The sequence below is a fragment of the Hevea brasiliensis genome, chromosome 1 (genome assembly GCF_030052815.1).
Source record: "Hevea brasiliensis isolate MT/VB/25A 57/8 chromosome 1, ASM3005281v1, whole genome shotgun sequence".
Taxonomy (NCBI): Eukaryota; Viridiplantae; Streptophyta; class Magnoliopsida; order Malpighiales; family Euphorbiaceae; genus Hevea; species Hevea brasiliensis.
This window is the reverse complement of record NC_079493.1, coordinates 36,150,645-36,175,007: the sequence shown is the minus strand read 5'-3', so window position 1 is coordinate 36,175,007 and position 24,363 is coordinate 36,150,645. Positions and strand designations below refer to the sequence as shown.

The 24,363-nt window shown below is 33.3% G+C and overlaps 1 protein-coding gene across 3 annotated transcripts in view; it reads left to right on the top strand.

Moving 5' to 3' along the window:
* The first annotated feature begins 17,375 nt into the window (after positions 1 to 17,375).
* Positions 17,376 to 24,363, top strand: part of LOC110671407 (ubiquitin C-terminal hydrolase 13) — a 32,213-nt gene continuing 25,225 nt past the window's right edge. For 2 of the 3 annotated variants that reach the window (XM_058145355.1, XM_058145350.1), the window contains exons 1-9: positions 17,441 to 17,627; positions 17,876 to 17,945; positions 18,350 to 18,500; positions 18,604 to 18,761; positions 20,524 to 20,789; positions 20,887 to 21,105; positions 21,207 to 21,315; positions 21,415 to 21,530; positions 23,353 to 23,451. In XM_058145355.1, coding sequence (XP_058001338.1) covers positions 17,598 to 17,627; positions 17,876 to 17,945; positions 18,350 to 18,500; positions 18,604 to 18,761; positions 20,524 to 20,789; positions 20,887 to 21,105; positions 21,207 to 21,315; positions 21,415 to 21,530; positions 23,353 to 23,451 — 1,218 coding nt within the window. In that variant the 5' untranslated portion in view covers positions 17,441 to 17,597. Of the gene's footprint in view, positions 17,628 to 17,875; positions 17,946 to 18,349; positions 18,501 to 18,603; positions 18,762 to 20,523; positions 20,790 to 20,886; positions 21,106 to 21,206; positions 21,316 to 21,414; positions 21,531 to 23,352; positions 23,452 to 24,363 lie in introns of all 3 variants that reach the window. The other variant, XM_058145352.1, reaches the window with a different exon arrangement.

Genomic DNA, 24,363 nt, shown 5'->3' with positions numbered 1-24,363 from the left:
TAACCGAAATTTTTATAATATAAAAACTGACATAACCAAATTATTTTAAAAACCGAACTAAATTATCTAATTAATGCGGTTTAGTTCGATTTATTCGATTTGAGCCGAATAATACTTACCCCTAGTAATTATATAATTTGAATTCCATAAATATTATTAATTCATTAAAAATTATTTAAATTATTATAATAAAATTAATAAAAATCTTAAACAAAGAATCTCACTTCCACTAATTTATTTTTTAATTTTTTTTAAAGAATAACAAACCTGTAATATTAAATTTTATTTAATTTTTGAATAAAAAATTTTCATTTTATAGAATCAACTATTTTATTTACAAAACTAAATTATTATTAAAAATTAATATTTAATTCAATAATATTTGTACAAATAGATGTTAAATTTTAATCTTATTCAATTATAATTATTTAATTTGTTACAAATTTACCTTTCTTGGAAAAAGAAATATTCATAATTAATAAGTTTTAACTAAATATTAAAAATAAAGAATTAAAATTTTTAATAACAACCACTTTATTTGTATCAGTTTATAGCTCTTTTCTCTTTTTTTTTTTTTAAATATTGTTATTATCAAAATATAGCTTTAACCAAATTTAAAATTTATTTTGATATATAAATTGTAACACCCCAAAAATTTTAAATTTATTATTTTATGAGTAATATTGGTATTTTAATTTTATTTAAATTTTAAGAAATTATTTGAGATTTTTTCGGATTTTAAAAATCGGGCTCGATTTTTCGAAAATATAAACTTTGATGATTTTTAAAAATTAATTTAAAGATCACGTGGCAAAACTAAAAATATATTTGGAGTCTACGAATTTTTCTGAGTTTTCTGAAATTTTTTCGAAATTTTTGGATCTCATTTTCGGTCCCGAGATAGAGTAAAAATTTAAAATTTTGTATCCTGAACCGGACCGGTCGAATCGGACCGGCCTTTTCTTTTTCTTCCTTCTTCCTCCCCGCACGTCCCTACCCCTCTCCCTTTCTCTCTCTTTTTCTCTCTCCTCCCTCCTCCCCTTGGCGCGCCGCCACCTCCCCTGCCACCCATTTCGCCGTGTCGCCTCACCCCACGGTCGTGCCGCCCAAACGATCGAAAACCGCGCGCGCCTTCCTTCTTGCGCGACCGTTCGACTTCCCGGCCAAAATCTGGCCGATCCGGCCACCAATCGGACCAGGACTTGTGTCTAAATTCATCTACTCGTCGAGAGCTTTCCATAGATACCAAGAACAACGAAATCCATCGAGCGGTTTGTTCAATTTTTGCCCGGGAAGTTTTAGCCCATTTTGACTTTCGGGCTAGATTTCTCGCAAACCGTGAATCCCATGAGAAAACCGAGAGTACCAGAGCGCTCCACTCGTCGAGAGCTTCGCGGCGACATAAATTTCGAATTTTTCTGACGCCGTTTTTCGATGGGTCCTACGGAACTTCGCAGTGTCTTTCCGAGCATTAAATGAGCTTAGAAAATTCTGAAAAATTTATGTACTAACCCCCGTGTTGTGGGCTTCGTGTAGGTATCCTCAATTAGTGAAAATTCGACAATTGCCCGGGTCTGTGAATTTCCGGCCAGACAGACCTGTTACCGGAAAAGTCTCCGAATTGGACCAAGGTTTTGGCTACCCCCCATTGTCAGATGTCCCGAGCGCGTCCCCGAAGTCGAAATCGGCAAAGGTAAACTCGAACCTTGCTTTTTCGTAGTTTTCTAGTGCTTAAATAGGATTAAAAATTCATAAAATATTCGTGGTAGCTCAAAAAATTATAATTCTTTTTGCAATAGCCTAATAATATTGCTAAGGACCGCGGGGCAAAGTTTTAGAATTTTTAGAGCTTGTTTAGGTAGTTTTTGCAAAAATGATCAATTATAAGGATTAAATTGAAATTTTACATATTGTGATGGATGACTGATTTGATGGGCCCAGGAGGGGCTGTGTGATGTGATTGAGTTGTGGATATATAGATTGTGAATATGGAAAGTGCGTTTTGAGCCCTTTTGCAGGTTGGGTAGATCCTAGGTATAGGGGGTACTCTGCCGGATTTTCGGCACGACTTAGGACGTATTTGGTCTTTCTCTTGGTTTGTATTGAGTCTATTGTATTAAATAATTGTAATGTAATTGTCAGGTGAGCGGAATGACCTTCTTCCTCCGCCACCGCCACGATGATTCTTTGTCAAGTCTGTGAGTAAAATATTAATTTTAATTGTAATTTCACTATTATTATATGTTCAAGCATGCCCATGCATCACTTATATGCATATCTATGTAGATAAACTTTAGGCACGATTTATGTTGCATTCATAACTGTGAAAAGTGCCATGTATGTTGTTGTGGTAATTTGGAGCAGTGTGCGTGCGTTGGCGTGCGTGTGATGTGGTGTGGACTATGGATAGGACGGGTAGACACGGCTTGAGATCTTCATTTGGGACACGGTCCTTGGGGTAGACACGGCTTGAGTTCTTCACTGGGACCCCGATTTGGTTATTAAGTGGAAGTCCGAAAGTGAGTTCTTCATCACGCAGTTGGAATTAAGAGAGCTGTATAGGGGATCAGCTCCCATATATTATGATTGATATTATTGGGTGTGTGAGTGCTCCAAATTACCTTTTGCTGTTATGATGTGAATTTATTGCTGATGCTGCATTTCACTCCACAGAGTGCATTAATTTTAGATAGTTTTAGAAATTATGATTAAAATTGATATTTTACTCTCTGAGTCGAACGCTCACTCCTGTTCAATATTTTTCCAGGCCACAGGAGGATATTTTTGAGGTTAACCTGCTTTCTTCCTCGCAGGTTAGTTATTAATGTTTGTATAAACTTGTTAAATCTTAGAATTTTCGCATGTGTTAGAAATGTCTATTTGATATGGGTCTGTAAACTAAATTATTATTTTGGATCTGTAAACTTAATATTCTATGCATGTTTGATGGATTGGATGAGGGAGCTGAGCTCCCATTTATTTTTATGCTGATGAGTATGTGGAGGGTGAGCTGAGCTCCCCAATTGAGTATTTATTGTGTTTACAGGTCGGGTGAGTCAAAAACTCCCCGTTGAAAGGTTCATTTTATGGCCGGACTCTGTCCAGTTGATTTCTTGAAATTGGGCCCAAATGGGCCTTAGAGTTGGGTTAAGTGAATAGTTAGGCTTACTACGGGCCTCGGGGGCTTTAGGATGGCCTGTGTCCTAGTCTTGGTCCTACCATAGGTTGGGTCGTGAAAAATGTGGTATCAGAGCTTAGGCTCCAGATTCTTAGGGAATGTTCATCTAAAGTGTTGGGAAGAGTCTACTAGGAGTCACATGCAGAAAAATAGGGTCCACATTCGTCTTGTATTGTCATCTTTGCTTTTAGTTTCTGCTTCATATATTGTGTATAAATATGAGTCTATAGAGCTGTGTAATGAGTAATTTTGAATTTTGTGGTCTAATGCTGCTGAATTTCAGGAAAATGCATAGAAGCAAGAGAGCTGCCACTGCACTAGAACCAGATGTGCCTGACGAGGTGTCAGCACAGGATGAGGCACCTGCCCCGAGGAGGCGGGGTAGGAGGCCTAGAGCTGCTCAAGTAGAAGAGCAGCTGCCAACAGTTCAAGATCAGTCTTTCATGGCACAGGGTCCCATGGACCCCATGGCAGCTACTCTAGCTGGTTTGCAGAGGACCATCGACATGATGGCGCAGTATATGGTCCACCCTCCGCAGCAGCAGCAGTCTACCGCACCAAGAGGGGAACCTTACAAACAAATCATCAATTTCAAGAAGTTGGTGCCTGGTACTTATGATATGTCAGACGATGCATATCGGTTTTTGGATTCTGACAGCATGTGCAGAAATGTAATTGCGATTGGTGATAGAAGACTTATAGAGTGTATACAGCATGTCATGGGGCCTATGCCTAGACAATGGATGAATGACTACATATTATCTCGGATGGAGGGTTTGTCGTGGACTCAGTTTGTGGAACTGTTCATCAATCGGTTTGTGCCAGAAAGCTTCAGGGATCAAAAGAGTGGGCCTTTGAGGTCTTAAGACAGAATGGCAGGTCTGTAGATGAATATGCTACAGAATTTCTGAAAATGAGCAGGTATGCCCCTACAGTAGTAGCTACAGAAACTATGAAGGTGAAGAGATTCCTAAAGGGGCTTGACAGGAGGTATGCAAACCTGGCCATGATGTCGGATCAGTCTTTTGATGTGGTGGTTGATCGAGCCAGACAGATAGAGATTAGCTATGATGACCAACACAGAGGAAGAGCAAAGAAAAACAGAGCAGAGGGTTCTTCAGGTGTTCCCCACATGGGTACTACGGATAGTGGTGGCCAGACTACTTACAGAGGAAGAAGCAAGAATAAGAGGAGTGGTTTTAGACACAAATCCCGAGGGTTCAGACCAGTGCGGATCCGAGGTAGTCACGCCGAGGTACAAATGCAGCCTGGTCCAGTTCAGATCCTCCTTGGCACCTTGTGCACAGTGTGGAAGAGGACATTCAGGACCTTGTATGATGGGTTCAGGAGTATGCTTCAGGTGTGGCTAACCAGGTCACTTTGCTAGGGAATGCCTCGTGTTCAGTGAGCCACAGATGGGGTCACAGGATTTTGTTGCAAATATTCCTCGTCAGTTGTATCCGGGTGCTTCCAGCATGGCAGGAGTTAGTTCAGTGTCCAACAGGGCCGAGGACAAGGGGGACGTGGATTTGGAGGCAGATCAGGAGGTAGAAGTCAATATCAGGGTTCTACCACTCAGGGTAGGGGTCAAGCTCGGGTTTTCACCCTGACCCATCAGGATGCTCAAGCTTCAAATGCAGTTGTGGCAGGTATTCTTCTGGTTTGTTCCTATGAGGCTCGTGTTTTGATAGATCCGGGTGCTACGCACTCATTTGTCTCCCCTGTGTTTGCCATGAGATTGGGTAGAAACCCTACAACTTTAGAATGCCCTTTGTTGGTAGCTACCCCACTTAGTGACAACATAGATGTAGATATGGTTTTTCCGGGTAGCCCAATAGTAGTGAGTGGAAAGATCCTCCCAGCAGACTTGGTTCCTCTACCAGTGATAGATTTTGATGTAATCTTGGGGATGGATTGGTTGGCAACTCATTATGCCACTTTAGACTGCAGGAACAAAAAGGTGTATTTCCACATACCCGGTGTGGAAGAGTTTAGCTTTGATGGTGACAGGAGCGTGGCTCCATATAACTTGGTGTCAGCAATTAGTGCTAGAAAAATGTTGAGGCGTGGATGCCAAGGGTATTTGGCATTAGTGAGAGATACGTCTGTAGAAGGTGTCAACATGGAAAATGTTCCTGTGGTCAGAGAATTCATGGATGTCTTCCCTGAAGAGCTTCCAGGGTTGCCACCAGAAAGGGGAATAGAGTTCTGCATTGATGTTGTTCCGGGTACAAACCCCATATCAATGCCACCTTACAGGATGGCCCCAGCAGAATTGAAAGAGTTAAAGGAGCAACTACAGGAGCTGTTGGACAAAGGTTTCATACGTCCGAGCACTTCACCTTGGGGTGCTCCTGTTCTATTCGTGAGAAAGAAAGATGGGTCATTGAGGTTGTGTATTGACTACAGACAGCTGAACAAGGTGACTGTGAAGAACAAGTATCCACTTCCTCGGATCGATGATTTGTTTGATCAGCTCCAAGGGGCTAGATTCTTTTCCAAGATAGACCTGCGATCAGGCTACCATCAGTTGAGAATCAGGAATGAGGACGTGTCCAAAACGGCATTCAGGACAAGATATGGTCATTATGAGTTCTTGGTGATGTCTTTTGGACTTACTAATGTACCAGCAGCCTTCATGGACTTGATGAACAGGGTGTTCAAGCCATTTTTGGACCGTTTTGTCATCGTATTCATAGATGACATTTTGGTATACTCTCGGACCGATGAAGAACATGTGTGGCACTTGAGAATGGTGTTGCAGACTTTGAGGGAGCACCAGCTATATGCCAAATTTTCAAAATGTGAATTTTAGCTAGAAAGTATCTCATTCTTGGGACACGTGGTTTCTAGTGACGGCATTCAAGTGGATCCCAAAAAAATTGAAGCTGTAACTGATTGGCTTAGGCCTACAACAGTCACTAAGGTGCGAAGTTTTCTGGGTTTAGCTGGCTACTATAGGCGTTTTGTGTAAGATTTTTCTAGGATAGCGGCTCCCCTAACTAAGTTAACTCGGAAGAATGTTCCATTCATTTGGACAGATGACTGTGAGAAGAGCTTCCAGAAGCTTAAGGAGTGTCTAACCACCACCCCTGTGTTGACACTACCTATGAGTGGTGAAGGATACACCGTGTACTGTGACGCCTCCAGAGTTGGCCTAGGGTGTGTTTTAATGCAGAATGAAAAAGTAGTGGCTTATGCTTCAAGACAGCTGAAGAGGCATGAGCAGAACTACCCCACCCATGATTTGGAAATGGCGGCTGTAGTCTTTGCACTAAAAATCTGGAGACACTACCTGTATGGTGAAGTGTGCGAGATATACACCGACCATAAGAGTTTGAAGTACATCTTCCAACAGAGGGACTTAAACTTGAGACAGAGGAGATGGATGGAGCTTCTGAAAGACTATGATTGCACCATCCAGTACCACCCTGGGAAGGCCAATGTAGTGGCAGATGCTTTGAGCAGAAAATCTTCTGGTAGTTTAGCGTACATTTCAGCAGAGAAAAGACCGTTGATTCAGGAAATACATGAGTTGATGGATCAAGGTTTAATCCTAGATCTTTCAGATTAGGGGGTATTGTTGGCTCATTTTTCAGTGAGGCTAGACTTCCGAGACAGAGTTAGAGTTTCCCAGCACAGAGACCAACAATTGATGAAGATCATAGAAAGAGTACAGCAAGGTGAAGGTGGTGAGTTCGGGTTTACCAATGATGGCACCCTTATGCAAGGTTCTAGGATATGTGTGCCCGATGTGGACAATCTCAGAAATGAAATCATGCAAGAGGCACACTATACAGCATGCGATGTCCACCGAGACCGTCGTGAAGTCAGCACACTATACACCGCATAATCGCATGCTGCTTGACTTGTCAGAAGGTGAAGTTTGAACACCAGAGACCGCCAGGGAAGCTGCAAGAGCTCCCTGTCCCAGAGTGGAAGTGGGAAATGATCACTATAGATTTTGTGACTGGGTTGCCTCGTACCACGCGAGGATATGATTCGATATGGGTAATTGTAGATCGTCTAACCAAATCAGCTCACTTCTTGCCTGTGAAGACTACATATTCTGTGGCACAGTACGCCCGACTCTACATTCGAGAAATAGTCAGATTACATGGAGTTCCGGCTTCCATAATATCTGATAGAGGGCCCCAGTTCACTTCTCGATTTTGGAGGAAGCTACAGGAGGCACTTGGCACACAATTGAACTTCAGGGCGGCTTTCTACCCTAAGACAGATGGACAGTCCGAAAGGACAATCCAAACACTGGAAGACATGCTTCGCATGAGTGTTTTGGATTTTGGAGGTCAATGGGATGATCAGCTAGCTTTGGTGGAGTTTGCCTACAACAACAGTTACCATTCCAGCATAGGGATGGCACCCTATGAGGCACTATATGGAAGAAAGTGTAGGTCTCCTCTGTGTTGGACGGAAATGGGAGTAGCGAAGATGCATGATGTAGACCTAGTGCAGTACACTTCAGAGGTAGTTCCTTTAATCAGGGAACGATTGAAAATAGCTTTTAGTAGGCAGAAGAGTTATGCAGACCCCAGACGGAGGGATGTGGAGTTTGCAGTAGGCGACTATGTATTCCTGAAGGTTTCTCCAATGAAGGGAGTTATGAGATTTGGAAAGAAGGGCAAGTTGGCACCTCGGTATATCGGACCTTTTGAGGTTACGGATAGAGTTGGAGCAGTTGCCTACCGGTTGGAGCTACCACCCAACCTTTCTCATGTTCATCCTGTGTTTCACATCTCCATGCTCAGGAAATACATTCCAGATCCTTCTCATGTACTACAGCCGGATGTAATAGAGCTAAAAGAGAACTTGACATTTGAGGAGCAACCTGTAGCCATAGTGGACTACCAAGTGAGACAGCTAAGATCAAAACAGATCCCTATGGTTAAGATTTTGTGGAGGAGTCAGTCAGTGGAAGAGTGCACCAGGGAGTCAAAACGGGACATGCATAGCAAATACCCTTATCTGTTCAATGTGTAATCATGTACTTTATTCTGCCTTGTGTAAAATTCGAGGACGAATTTTCTGTAAGGGGGGAAGAATGTAACACCCCAAAAAATTTTAAATTTATTATTTTATGAGTAATATTGGTATTTTAATTTTATTTAAATTTTAAGAAATTATTTGAGATTTTTTCGGATTTTAAAAATCGGATTCGATTTTCCGAAAATATAAACTTTGATGATTTTTAAAAATTAATTTAAAGACCACGTGGCAAAACTAAAAATATATTTGGAGTCTACGAATTTTTCTGAGTTTTCTGGAATTTTTTCGAAAATTTTGGACCTCGTTTTCGGTCCCGAGACAAAGTAAAAATTTAAAATTTTGTATCTTGAATCAAACCGGCCGAATCGAATCGGACCGGATTGGACCGATCGAATCGGACCGGCCTTTTCTTTTTCTTCCTTCTTCCTCCCCGCGAGTCCCGACCCCTCTCCCTTTCTCTCTCTTTTTCTCTCTCCTCCCTCCTCCCCTTGCCGCGCTACCATCTCCCCTTGCCGCGCTGCCACCTCCCCTGCCACCCCAGCTCGCTGGCGCGCCACCTCACCCCTCCCCCACAGCCTGGCGCTGCCCCAAACGGTCGGAAAACGTGCGCGAATGCCCCTCCCTTGCGCGCTCGACCGTTCGACTTCCCGGCCAAAATTCGGCCGATCCGGCCACCAATCGGACTGGGTCTTGAATCTAAATTCATCTACTCGTCAAGAGCTTTCAATAGACACCAAGAACATCGAAATCCATCGTGCGGTTTGTCCAATTTTTGCCCGGGAAGTTTTAGCCCATTTTGACTTTCGGGCTAGATTTCTCGCAAACCGTGAATCCCACGAGAAAACCGAGAGTACCAGAGCGCTCCACTCGTCGAGAGCTTTGCGGCGACATAAATTTCGAATTTTTCTGACATCGTTTTTCGATGGGTCCCACGAAACTTCGCAGTGTCTTTCCGAGCATTAAATGAGCTTAGAAAATTCTGAAAAATTTATGTACTAACCCCCGTATTGTGGACTTCGTGTAGGTATCCTCAATTCGCAGAAATTCGACAGTTGACCGGGTCTGTGAATTTTCGGCCAGACAGACCCGATATCGGAAAAGTCTCCGAATTGGACCGAGATTTTGGCTACCCCCCATTGTCAGATGTCCCGAGCGCGTCCCTGAAGTCGAAATCGGCAAAGGTAAACCCGAACCTTTCTTTTTCGTAGTTTTCTAGTGCTTAAATAGGATTAAAAATTCATAAAATATTCGTGGTAGCTCAGAAAATTATGATTCTTTTTGCAATAGCCTAGTAATATTGCTAAGGACCGCGGGGCAAAGTTTTAGAATTTTTAGAGCTTGTTTGGGTAGTTTTTGCAAAAATGATCAATTATAAGGACTAAATTAAAATTTTACATATTGTGATGGATGACTGATTTGATGGGCCCAGGAGGGGCTGTGTGATGTGATTGAGTTGTGGATATATGGATTGTGAATATGGAAAGTGTGTTTTGAGCCCTTTTGCAGGTTGGGTAGGTCCTAGGTATAGGGGGGACTCTGCCGGATTTTCGGCACGACTTAGGACGTATTTGGTCTTTCTCTTGGTTTGTATTGAGTCTATTGTATTAAATAATTGTAATGTAATTGTCAGGTGAGCTGGGACAGCCTTCTTCCTCCGCTCAGATGCCACAGTGATTGCTGTCAAGTCTGTGAGTAAAATATTAATTTTAATTGTAATTTCACTATTATTATATGTTCAAGCATGCCCATGCATCACTTATATGCATATATCTATGTAGATAAACTTTAGGCACGATTTATGTTGCATTCATAACTGTGAAAAGTGTCATGTATGTTGTTGTGGTAATTTGGAGCAGTGTGCGTGTGTTGGCGTGCGTGTGATGTGGTGTGGACTATAGATAGGACGGGTAGACACGGCTTGAGATCTTCGCTGGGACCCGGTCCTTCGGGGTAGACACGGCTTGAGTTCTTCATTGGGACCCCGATTTGGTTATTAAGTGAAAGTCCGAGCTGAGTTCTTCGCTGGCACAGTTGGAATTAAGAGAGCTATATAGGGGATCAGCTCCCATATATTATGATTGATATTATTGGGTGTGTGAGTGCTCTAAATTACCTTTTGCTGTTATGATGTGAATTTATTGCTGATGCTGCATTTCACTCCACAGGGTGCATTAGTTTTAGATAGTTATAGAGATTATGGTTAAAATTGATATTTTACTCTCTGAGTCGAACGCTCACTCCTGTTAAATATTTTTTCAGGCTACAGGAGGATATTTTTGAGGTTAACCTGCTTTCTTCCTCGCAGGTCGGTTATTAATGTTTGTATAAACTTGTTAAATCTTAGAATTTTCGCATGTGTTAGAAATGTCTATTTGATATGGGTCTGTAAACTAAATTATTATTTTGGACCTGTAAACTTAATATTCTATGCATGTTTGATGGATTGGATGAGGGAGCTGAGCTCCCATTTATTTTTATGCTGATGAGTAGGTGGAGGGTGAGCTGAGCTCCCCAATTGAGTATTTATTGTGTTTACAGGTCGGGTGAGTCAAAAACTCCCCGTTGAAAGGTCCATTTTATGGCCAGACTCTATCTGGTTGATTTTTTGAAATTGGGCCCAAATGGGCCTTAGAGTTGGGTTAAGTGAATAGTTAGGCTTACTACGGGCCTCGGGGGCTTTAGGCTGGCCCAGATCCTAGTGCCAGTCCAGCCCATAGGTTGGGTCGTGACATAAATAATTATTTTATTTTCATTAAAAATAAAAATAAAAATAAAAATAAAATAATTTTATATTCTCAAATTGCTTTTGGGTATAATAAATTAAAAAATATTTTTTTATTAAAACATAAATAAAATTATTAAATTTAGATTTAAATTTTGACTAATTTAGGTAAATAGAATAAAATTAACATTAATTTTATAATCTTGATAAAATTAGTTAAATTAAGAATTTATATAAAATTAAAAAAGGAGCTTGTAGTTTTTTTTTTTTAAATTAATTAGTCCTATTTTCAAATGCATCAATAAAATATTCTAATTCATAAATTCATTTAAATAAAAAATTATATTCATAAAAATTAATTAGACTTTTTTTATAATTAGTCATTTAAAATAAACATTAATTGTTATTTTAAATTAAAATATAATAAAAAATCATAATTTTAAATTTAAATACTCATTTATTTTAAAATTTTTTCTGTTTAAATAAATTTTATATTATTTTATATTGCAAGTTGGGTAGGTCCTAGGTATAAGGGAGACTCTACCGAATTTTTGGCATAACTTAGGACATCTTTGGTCTTTTCTCAGTTTGTATTGAGTAAAATGTATTAAATAAGTGTAATAAAATTGTCAGGTGAGCCGGGACAGCCTTTCTCCTCCGCCCAGCCGCCACAGTGACTTCGGTTGAGTCGGTGAGTAAAATATTAATTTTAATTGTAATTTCGATATTATTATATGTTCAAGCATGCCCATGCATCACTTATAAATATGTATCTATGTAGTTAAACACTAGGCACATTTTATGTTGCATTCATAATTGTTAAAGTTCCATAGATGTTGTTGTAGTAATTTGGAGCAGTGTGCATGAGTTGGCGTGCATGTGGTATGATGTTGGCTATGGACAGGATGGGTAGACACGGCTTGAGATCTTCGCTGAGACCAGTCCTTCGGGGTAGACACGACTTGAGATATTCGCTAGGACCCGATCCTTCAGGGTAGACACGGCTTGAGTTCTTCGCTGGGACCCCGATTTGGTTTATTAAGCGAAAGTCCGGCTTGAGTTCTTCACTAGCACAAGTTGGATTAAGAGGGCTGTATAGGGGATCAGCTCCCATATATGTATTGTTTGACATTATCGAGTGTGTGAGTGCTCCAAATTGCCTTTTTGATGTGATTTGTATGAAAATTATGACAATGTTGCATTTCACTCTACATGGTGCATTGGCTTTAGATAGCTATAGAGATTATGGTTAAAATTGATATTTTACTCTCTGAGTTGAACGCTCACTCCTGTTCATTATTTTTCCAAGCTACAGGAGGATATTTGTTGTGGTTAACCTACTTTTCTTCCTCGCAGGTCGTTTATTAATATTTGTATAATTCTATTAACTCCTAGAATTTCCGCATGTGTTATAAATATTTATTTAATTTGGGTCTGTAATATAATTACCATGTTGGACCTGTAAACTTATTATATGCATGTATGTTGGACTGGATAAGGGAGCTGAGCTCCCATTTATTTTTGTGACATTTGAGTAAGTGAAGGGTGAGCTGAGCTCCCAAATTGATTATATATTGTGTTTACAGGTCGGGTGAGTTAAAAACTTCCCGTTGAAAGGTCCATTTTATGGCCGGACTCTGTCCGGTTGAATTCTTAAAATTGGGCCCAAATAGGCGTTAGAGTTGGGTCAATGAATAATTAGGCTTACTACAGGCCTCGGGGGCTTTAGGTTGGCTCAGGTCCTAGTGCCGGTCCGGCCCATAGGTTGGGTCGTGACAAAATATTATTTTAAAATTAATTTAAAAATTACTTTATTTTATAATAAATATTTTAATTCATGCATTAATATTATATTGATAGAATATCAAACTTCCATTTCATTACAAAAAAAATATGATAAAAATAAATTGTTATTTTGATTGGCATTATTATTTTTATATTATTATTACTATTAATTTAAAAATTACTTTATTTTATGACAAAATATTTTAATTCATACATTAGTATTATATTAATAGAATATCAAACTCCCATTTCATTCCAACAAAAATATAATAAAAATAAATTGTTATTTTGATTGACATTATTATTTTTTATATTATTATTATTATTATTATTATTATTATTATTATTATTATTATTATTATTATTATTATTATCTAAAAATGAAAAAAAATTATTTATATACTTTTTCAATAATATTGGTTTAGAGTTATTTTAAGTAACCAGAGTAGTTAATATATTAAATGTGTAAATTTAAATTATAAGTAACAAATAATTGTTTTTTTTTGCTTTTAATTCTTGATGAAATTTATAATATATTTAATTTACTTTTTTTTTTATAAATTTTAAAATATTTTAAAATAATATACATATATATTATTTTTATACATTAAACTTATTAGTATAATAATGTTGTTAAGCTATTTTTTGATGGACTAATCATTCATTTTTCTTAACCAATATTACTGATTATCTTCTTTCGTAACTAGATTTAAAATTAAACATTTTTTATTATTAAATTATATTTAAGTAATTAATAAATATTGTATTATTAACATTAGTTTGCCTTAGAGTAAATTATATACGCATAATTAATATGTAATATAGCAAATGAAAATAATTTTATTTTAATTGAATTGACTAAATATTTTAATAATTATTGATAAATAATAATTTATTATAATTTATAAGCATAATATTAAATTAAAATTAATATATTTTTTATATAAATATTTTTTATTAAATATATTAATATACTAAATTAAAAAAAATTCCGCAGCATTGTAGGGATTTTGAAGCTCATTATTATCTAATTATACGAATATATAAGCATTTAAAGTTATAATAAAGAATGAAATTAATATATAATATATGATCATAATAATATATTTTTAAACTATATAATTTAAGTTTTGATGAATATATATTTACCATATATATATATATATTTTTACCAATATTTCAAATTTTAAAATTTGAATTCATTTTATATACAATTATAAATATAAATAAAAACTTATGAAAAAATTTTCAATTATTAATTAGTTAATGGATATATATATAGAAAGGAGAACATTAAAATTTTCAAAAATACCCTTAATCGTTTATAATTATTACAATTTTAAAAATTTTAATAATGTATAATTATTAATGAAAGTTTTTAGTATTAATATATTAAATTTATAATTTTTATAATTATATTTAATTAATCAGTTTTTAAATGAATTAGCATTATACCATCCTATGTATAGGTAATTTATATTTTATATTTTTTATTTTAATTTTTAATTATATTTTAATTAAAATAAATAATTACTATTATATTAATTTTAAATTAATTTTTTATTAAATTTGCTTTAAATAAATTTTTATTTATTATAATAATAAATTTTTAATTAATTTATGATGTAATTAATTAAAATATTTATTTAATATTATATATATATTAATAGTAATTTTTGTGATTATTTTGTTTAAAATGTAATAAAATTATATTATTAAAAAATAATTTAAATTTCATAAAATTTTTATATTTTATTTCATAATTTATGTAAATTGATATTTATTTTTTTATAAATTATAAAAAATATATTATATTAATGAGAAAATTATATTATTTTAAAATGTTATTAATATAATAAAAAATATTAAATTACTAAAAAAGAATTGAATTATTTAATTTTAATAATAATAAAAATATCTAATATAATTATTAATTAAAAATAACATTCTATTATATTATTTTTTAAAATTTACTATATCTAAGTATAAATATTTTATTAATTTGATATATTTTTTATAAAATAAATCTTTGACAAAAATAATTGTCACTTTATATAATTTTATAATATAAAATATATATATTTCATAAAAATTTAAAATTTTAAAATATCATATTTTTTTATTAATATAATAAATATTAAAAATATATACTATTTTTTAAAAGATAAATTTCATATTTTTAACACTAAAATTTTAATTTTTTAATCATCTTTATTTATAACTAAAATTTTAAAATAATTATATTTGTAATTTATCTTTCAAATTCTACTTTTATATAAAAATATAATTGAGAGGAAATTTATATATAAAAATAGAGATATTTAATTAAAAATAAAAAATAATTATTTTAAAAATTAAGGATAATAAAATATAAATAATTAAAATATTAGTTATAATTGTATTTGATATTTAATTATAATATAATAAAATATTCAAAAGTTTAAGAAATAATAAATAAGAAATTTATAAAAAAATTAATATTTAAATTCATATTAATTAAATATATTTAAATAAATAAATTTTGAAAATAATAACTAATAACTTTTAAAAGAAATAATAAAAGAATAGTATAAATTCAAAAAGATTTGAAACTATTTATGTGAAATGAAAATACTTGGTGACAGAAGAGTGTTTGATATGTATAAAATGTTTCATATGATATACTATATATACATAAATAATGAAAATAATTTAAATAAAAAATTAATTTATAATTAAATATTATTTAATTAAAAAATAATAAAAAAATATTTAAATTCAATTTTTATAATAATAAAATATTTTCTATTTATTTGATCATTTTAGTTGAATGGTCTTAAGTTGGCCATAATGATAATAATAATAAGTATTAATTAATCTTAAGAAAGTAAAATAAAAAGAATATTAAATTATTAATATAAACAATAATACATACTAATTGTAAATAACTTAAATATTTGTATTTTATTTTATAATTTGTTATGTAAACTATACTTTTTATCTCTCAAATTTTTTAACAAAGATTTCATAATAAAAATAATAAAAAATATAATAATGTTACAAAAATATTTGTTAAAGACATTAAATAATTTAAGGTTGATTAGCTTATATGATAGTTGATTATAAGATCATAAATTAATAGTCAATTTTATTTAAATTAATGGCCATCAATGACCTATTATTATTATTATTATTATTATTATTATTATTATTATTATTATTATATAGGATAACATGTGATAAATAATATTTTTACATAAATAAATTATAAAAAAATAATATAAATAATTTTTAAATATTGTATTTAATCATAAAAGATTTTAATTTTTAAAAATTAAATTAAAAAAAATAATTTAAATAATAAATATACAATAGAATTATAAATAATAATGATAATTAAAAGAGAAGTAAAAAATAAATAACAATTAGTATTTATAAAATAATATAAATAATTTTTAAATATTACATTTAATTACAAAATGTTCGAATTTTTAAAATTAAATTTAAAAAAAAATAATAATTTAAATTATAAATATTAAAGTAGTATTTTAAATAATAATGATAATTAAAAGAGAAATTAAAAAATTAAATAATAATTAATATAAAAGAGAGTATTTATGATTGATTATGAGATTATAAATTAATGATCAATTTTCTTAAAACTAATGGCTATAAATGATCTTTTTATTATTATTATTATTATTATTATTATTATTATTATATTTTAAATTACTTTTTTATTTTAAATTATTATTATTATTATTATTATTATTATTATTATTAACATGTAGCAAATAATATTTTTACATAAATAAATTTATAAAAAAATAATATAAATAATTTTAAATATTGTATTTAATCATAAAATGCTTTAATTTTTTAAAATTCAAATTAAAAAAATAATTATTTAAATTATAAATGTTAAAGTGATATTATAAATAATAATGATAATGAAAATAAAAATAAAAATTTAAATAATAATTAGTGTTTATGAAACAATATAAATAATTTTTAAATATTAAATTTAACCACAGAAGGTCTTTATTTTTAACAATTATATTTTAAAAGAAATAATAATTTAAATCATAAATGTTAAGATAGCATTGTAAATAATAATAATAATTAAAAGAGAAATAAAAAAAATTAAATAATTAATATAAAGGAGAGTATTTATAGAATGTAATACATGACAAACTTTTCAAAGAAAATATTACATGATATTTTCTTGAAAATACCTCTTTACAATAAATATATATATATATATATATATATATATATATATATATATATATATATATATATATATATATATAGATTTACTTATAATAGATTCAAAATATAAAATTAAGTTACACTAAAAAATTAGGTGGCCTTTTGAAACACAACATATTAAAAATTTATTATTTTTTTAAATAGTAAACCATATGTATCTCTTACCCTCTACTTATAAAAATTAAATATTTGACTTTATTTAAGAAATATAAAATTTTTTATTACCCATATAAATTCGTCGATTAAAAAATTATTATTTAAAATTAATATTCTATATTAACATTATATTATATATAAAATTTAACGGAAAAATACATATAAAAAAATTAAATTATGAGCATTGTTTTATAAAATGTTTGGGCTAAGCTCCGCTAGCCCGCTTATTCCGCTTCTGTTAAAATTCCACATATTTGATCTCATTCGGGGCGGGGAAGCGGGTATCCGACCGGATAAAATTGCTTCACTTGGCTGGTATCGTCTTTTATATGCATTTCCAAAAATAGCCCCATTCAAACGAAAGACCGAGAGAGCATCGACCTTCCCCTTCTCCAGAAGCTGCTTCTGGTGTGATCGTCTTCTTGCTCTAAATTTCTCTCGCCCCCTACCTCTGCAATTCCTCTATCTCTCTGTTCATATATAGCAGAAATAAGCACGATGACAGTCATGACTCCTGCCCCCATCGATGTACGTCCATCTCCAATCCCTCTATCAAGAATTGGCGCATCATTTCAGTCTCCATTCGTGTTTTTCATCAACTTTTTTTTTCTTGTTTTTGTTTGAATTGTTATGATGCTTTGATTTATGTTATAATGTGTGTGATTGATCACTTGGGCCTTAGTGGGTCTTGTAGTTCGATTCGATAGTTTGTTTCTTGCTAGTGGATCCAACAACTCTTCTGATTTGGTTGCTCCTTTTTGTTTGAATTTACATAGCAGCAGCAAGACGACGAGGAGATGCTGGTGCCACACTCAGATTTGGCTGACAATCACCAATCCATGGAAGGTACTGTTATGTTTGATCCGTACTTGAATCACATTAGCTCTTCCTTGTTGGGTTGCTTGGGAAAATGTTAGAAGTGGAAGAAATTGTGTTATCAGAAGTTTGGTTATTTAGTTAACTGTAATGCAATACATATTTTCACTTAGTATGGTGCAAGAAAGGCAGCCGTGATACCCCATGACCCAATACGAAAAGAAAAAAAAATGCAATGCAACTGTTGTGGATCGTTGTTACGAGCCTCCAATTATTTAGAAGCCATTTGAAGTTTTAATTCTTATATATTTTTCTTTCAAGCGAATAAAGTGGTGGCATATGTTGTAAAGTGTCACGGCAATAGATTTTACTATATATTAATGATGGGCATTAGAGGGTCTTAATAGTTTTCCCTATTTTTTGGCCAATCTTAGTTGTTTCACAACCTGAAGCTGGAAATACTGTGGAGAACCAACCACTGGAAGATCCTCCTTCATCAAGATTCACATGGAAAATTGGGAACTTTACCAGATTGAATATAAGGAAGCACTATTCAGATATTTTTGTTGTTGGTGGTTATAAATGGTATGCTTAATTTCTGATTCTTGGCAACTTCAAGATTTTATTTAATCTGTTATATTTGTGTCATAAACATCATTTGTTTTCCTTTTGCTTTTGCATCTGGCAGGCGTGTGCTTATTTTTCCAAAAGGGAACAATGTGGACTTTTTGTCAATGTACCTAGATGTTGCTGATGCAGCTAATTTGCCTTATGGATGGAGCAGATATGCACAGTTTAGTTTGGCAGTGGTTAATCAAATCAATCCCAAATATACAATTAGAAAAGGTATGCCATTTATGACAGTTATTTCTGGGCATGGATAAGCATTCTTATTGTTTCATCTATTAGTTTTGGTCATAGATTTTAATTCTGATGAAATTGAAAAAGTAGTCTCAATAGTTACTGTAACACAAACATTGGCTTGTATCTTAGGCGTTTTCATTGACAATTGTGAAGTATTTACTGACCCATGATCTATATGATTAGCTTTGCTTGTTTTCAGAATGTTAAAAGGACCATGTAGCAATTGTTAAGTTATAGGATAATGTGTTCTTGGCAGAAAGTTGCTTTTATTGAAGGTATCTTCATTACTGTTTTGCCTCTTAAACTTTGGTATTTAGTATCTTATTTTATGCTTGGATGTGCATTTAAACGCTGAATGCATGTACAAAAGACAATAAGAGATAGATAATATATAATGTGTTTGAAGTCTTGAACTCTTATGATTTAGTCAATGCAAGAGATAACACATGAAAAATGGCATTCTTTACGTGATTAAATGAAGAATATGACTGGAATTTTTTTGGATCATTGAATCTAGTTACAAGAAAAAAGAGGACTTAAAATGCCTTAATAAATAGTTTCTCCTCTTTTTTGGCACATTGCTTTTATATTTTGGCTTTCCTTTCTTTTGTTAATAAACTCCTTACGTACTAAAAACAAAGGAGAGTAAACATGTTTCTACTTCTGTGTGTGTTTACAAATGTGTGTGTCCTTTTTTCCTTAAGAAACCAGAAGGAAATAGGTTGTCTGCCCCTCTGCTTCAAAATAAAAAGCATCCCCCATGAGTAACGGCTATTACCCATTACTTAACAGCAAATAATGGTTGTTACAATTGCAAATTTTTTTTCTGCCGTTATTTCATGTATATAATGGTAACAGGAGGCTTGTAATTATGTTACGTGTGATAATAACAACTAAATCATAATCCTAAACTAGTTGGAGTCAATTATATGAATTCTTTTTCACCATTCGACTTTTTTGGAAACCAATTCTGCATTAATTTCCAAAAATTATAAATTTTTTGATATTACTTTTCTTCATGTCATTTAGGTCTCTCCCTTTCCCTTCGCAGTCTTTCCATCATTACCTTATCATACTTCTATATTGGGGTATTCAATAGTTTACATTGGACATGACCAAATCATCTTAATTGAGCCTCTCTCATTTTATCCCCAACATCTTAATATTTGCATTTTTGCCACACTCATTTTATAGGTATGTTGTACCTTCGATGCTCAACATTCATTTCCATACAACACATCTGGCCTGATCATGATTATATAAAACTTACCTTTCACTTCTGCGGTTGCAAAGCACACCCCTTGCACTCCTCCATTTTATCTATCTTATTTTGACCCTATGAGTTACGTTCTCTCCTTTTGTTTGGATGATTACGATAGAACCTATACTTGATTGGTTGCATTTTGGCTTCAAAAATTCATCCAATTGAACCTCCTTTCCATTCCTTCTACTAGAGCTAAACTCGAAATGCATTTAGTCTGTCTTACTTTCATTTATCCTAAAACCCTTACTCTCAAGAGTCTTTTTTCACAATTGTAAGCATGCTTCTTTCTTGTTCTTGAATTGGGACTGCTGGCATTTCAGCACTGCCCGTATTTCTTGATATTGACTATTTCAATTATATAAGCTATTCTGAATTTCTGATAATGTGTCTACTCCATTTTGTGAACCAGATTTTTGGCTTGAGAAAAGCATGCTTATAGTTATTATCATTTTAATAACTCCATCTTTCTGCAATTTTCAGATACACAACACCAGTTCAATGGACGAGAAAGTGATTGGGGTTTCACATCGTTCACTCCTCTTAGTGAACTATATGATCCTAGTAGAGGGTATCTTGTGAATGATACTCTTATAGTTGAAGCTGAGGTTCTTGTTCGAAGGGTTTTGGATTATTGGACATATGATTCAAAAAAGGAAACTGGTTATGTTGGACTCAAGAACCAAGGAGCAACGTGCTACATGAACTCTCTCCTTCAAACTTTGTATCATATTCCTTACTTCAGGAAGGTTAGTACCTATTTTCATTTTTCCTTTAAACTCATAGAAACTTGTGTGGTTAGGATTGAATTTTAAATAAATGAATTATTTGAGTTCTACATTTCAGGCTGTGTACCATATGCCTACAACCGAGAATGATATGCCTTCTGCCAGTATCCCTTTGGCTCTGCAGAGCTTATTTTACAAGCTTCAGTACAGTGACAGCAGTGTAGCAACAAAAGAACTAACTAAATCCTTTGGATGGGATACATATGATTCTTTTATGCAGCATGATGTGCAAGAACTTAATAGGGTTCTATGTGAAAAACTTGAAGACAAAATGAAGGTGATTTACTTACAAAATATTTTTTTTAACTTTTCTTTTCCATATTTTTTGTGTGTGCGGCATCCAACTTGGAAGTTGGATGGTTGTTAACTTGTCACCAGGGAACTGTTGTGGAGGGCACCATACAGCAGTTATTTGAGGGTCACCATATGAACTACATTGAATGCATCAATGTGGATTACAAATCTACAAGGAAGGAGTCATTTTATGGTATCCATTCTAATTTAAAATTGCAATTCCTGATTTAGGGCGCTCTGCTTGCTCAGTTTTTGCTTTGGTGCTTGATTCTAATTTCTTTATGTATCGCAGACCTTCAGCTTGATGTAAAAGGCTGTTGTGATGTTTATGCTTCTTTTGATAAGTATGTAGAAGTTGAACGTCTTGAGGGTGATAATAAATATCATGCTGAACAATATGGATTGCAGGTTAGTCTCTGTATGTTCTTTTGATATTAAGATTGCTGACTTAAACTACAGTGAAATTCACTGGGACTGATTTAGACAAATCTATTATGGTTTGGTGTTGGTATTGATACTTAATAAGTGATTCTTAGGTGATGAGGCTTGTTCTATTTTGATCAAGCCTGGCTCTACATTTGTTTTGAGCTCCTTTGTGGGCGTGTCAATTAAGAATTAATTTTATACATCTCTGTTTGGATTTGCTATTTATTTACACAATCCATATTTTGTATGGAAAAGCTTCAAAAGGCATTCTGTGAAGCTGTTTTGAAGAGTAAGAAAGTGGAGAGTAGAGTGATGTGTTACCTTCAACTTAACTTTGAAAGTTGCAAGCTCTCTCTTTGCAAGCTGTTATTTCTGCAAAGTATTTTTGTGGGATTGTGTTGGGAATGGGGCTATATATTATATACATGTATCTTGATTTTTATTTATTGAAAATGTAACTGATTTTTCATGGATAACTATTTGTTTTTGAACTGGTTAAAAATCCATTATTCCATGTTTAATACTCTATTGATATGTCAACAGAACATCTTTGATTTTGGCAACATCAGTAGATCGATCTCAAGATTGAACATATTAAACAAAATTTCTAGGTGGAGTCCAGGTGGGCTTTTAAAATAAGAAGACGGTTAACTTGGGTTTATATTAATTATTATTTAATTTGTCTCATAAAATTGGCCTAAGGAATTTAGCAAATAGCATCAATATTTAATTCTATATCAAGTGGTGTGCCTCCTTATATTTTTTTATTGAACAAATTAAGATGGTGTGTTTGAAGATATCTAAATGTTATCTCCTCCTCCTCCTCCTTAGGTGGTGTGGTGGGGCGGGTTCTCTTTTAACAGCATTTCTACCTTGGTTGTGTCCTTTTGTTTTTATTAACCTTTTTTGATAAAACTTTATTGTTTATTATAGAAATAAAATTACTTTTATATTTAGTTTCTTTTAATTTTATTATTATTATTATTATTATTGATGCTTTTAGAGTCTCTGCGGGTATGGACTTACAACACAGAGGCCTTGGCAACCACTTTGATGCTTAAGTCAGTAAAGGGAATAAAGGGATCTAAGAATGAGAGTTGAGAGAGTGGAGATTAGGTCTAGAAGCGTACTTGCTGGTCCCCTTTTGTAGGCATTGGGTGGACACCTATTTAGGTTAGGAGTATGCTTATAGAAGATTCTTATTTTGGAGGAAGTCCAACTAGAATGGGACTTGGAATCCTAGATGTGACAAGATCCTTTAGATAGTGTTCATATTGGGTTAGGTTTCTCACCTGGTTGGGCGAGTATTACAATGTCCAAGCATTATGATTTGTTACTCGAATCACATTGCCTCTTCGAGACTTATGCCAAAGGGCGAGCTACAAGATGGTTCGGATCACATCAACCGCTTGCCCAATTAACCAGTCCAAGTATTAGGGTTATTTGAGGGTACTGTATCAATTATTATTATCATTTTTTGTTGAAATTGTTCCGTTACTCTAAAAGGTGGTATTTATAATACCTATTAAATAGTTCAAAATACTATTGATGTGTATAGGAATTGATTCTCAGTTTGGCTACAATTATGAATGAAATGAGACTTGCCATGGAATGAGTGGAAAATTTGTATCAGGCTGAAGTTCAATAGTTCAATAATCTTTTGTTGGACTTGGACACAAGGCTTATTATTTCCTTAAGTTATTTTGTGTTGCAATTTGGAATGTAGTCATCAAAAAAAAAAAAAAAAAGAATATGGTTTTCTTTTGATAATGACTGTAATCTGGATTTTGCATGGCTCTTTCAGGATGCTAAGAAAGGTGTGTTGTTTATTGATTTCCCCCCCGTCCTTCAGCTACAGCTAAAACGATTTGAATATGATTTTATGCGGGACACTATGGTAAAGGTTAGTAGTATAACATCCATCTTTTGTTATGTGCCAGTTTTCTTTTAACCCTTGTGATGTGCATATCAATTTTAATTTCATTTCATTGAAATGAGACGAGTATGGATTACACATTAACTTTTTTGAATAAAGAATTTGGAATATTAACCTCTAATTTGTGCTATGATCATAAAGTTCCTATTAGGCCAAAGTAAAAATTCTGTAAAACTGCAATTAGCTCAGCATATCCCATGGAGGCAAATGCTAGTGGTGAGGCAATACATTCATAGAATGTGTTGCTGAAATGAGATTTTTAGTGTATTGAAGTGTCAAGTCTAGACTTGTCAATGAGTTCATCTATTGGAAGGTGCATGGTGGCATCCATTATGGATGAGTTGAGGGAGAGTTGACCGAGGTGGTTTGATTATGTTCAACATAGTCTTGAGGATGTCTTGGGGAGGAAAAATTGGTGGGTTTAGATGAAAGATATTTAATATCAAAATTCATTATAGATGGTTAAATGCTTGCCTTTGGAGCTGAATGGAAGACAAAGTTGTATATTGTTGCCGATAATAAAAAGTTTGGCCTTAAATACAGCTGCGAGGAAAAGGATCTATCTAATTGAGGCTTAATTGAATAGTCATGTTCTATCTTCATTTGACCAATTGCTGCTCGCTTGTATTTGTCAAATATGTAAGTTAAGGTAATCTTTTTGCTTGGTAGCATTTGTAGAACAGGAAACATATTCAAGTTCTCAAGGATAAATTATGCTGCGTTATGATCTAAACTTTATTGATGGTTGGTAGTGGTATGTGGTTGTTTCTTACGAGAAAATATTGACTTCTTGACTGAATAGCAAACTAGATTTTACCATTGGGATGTATCAATGTTGTTAAAATTGGGCATGGTCATTTTGCTTCTATAGAAATTTGA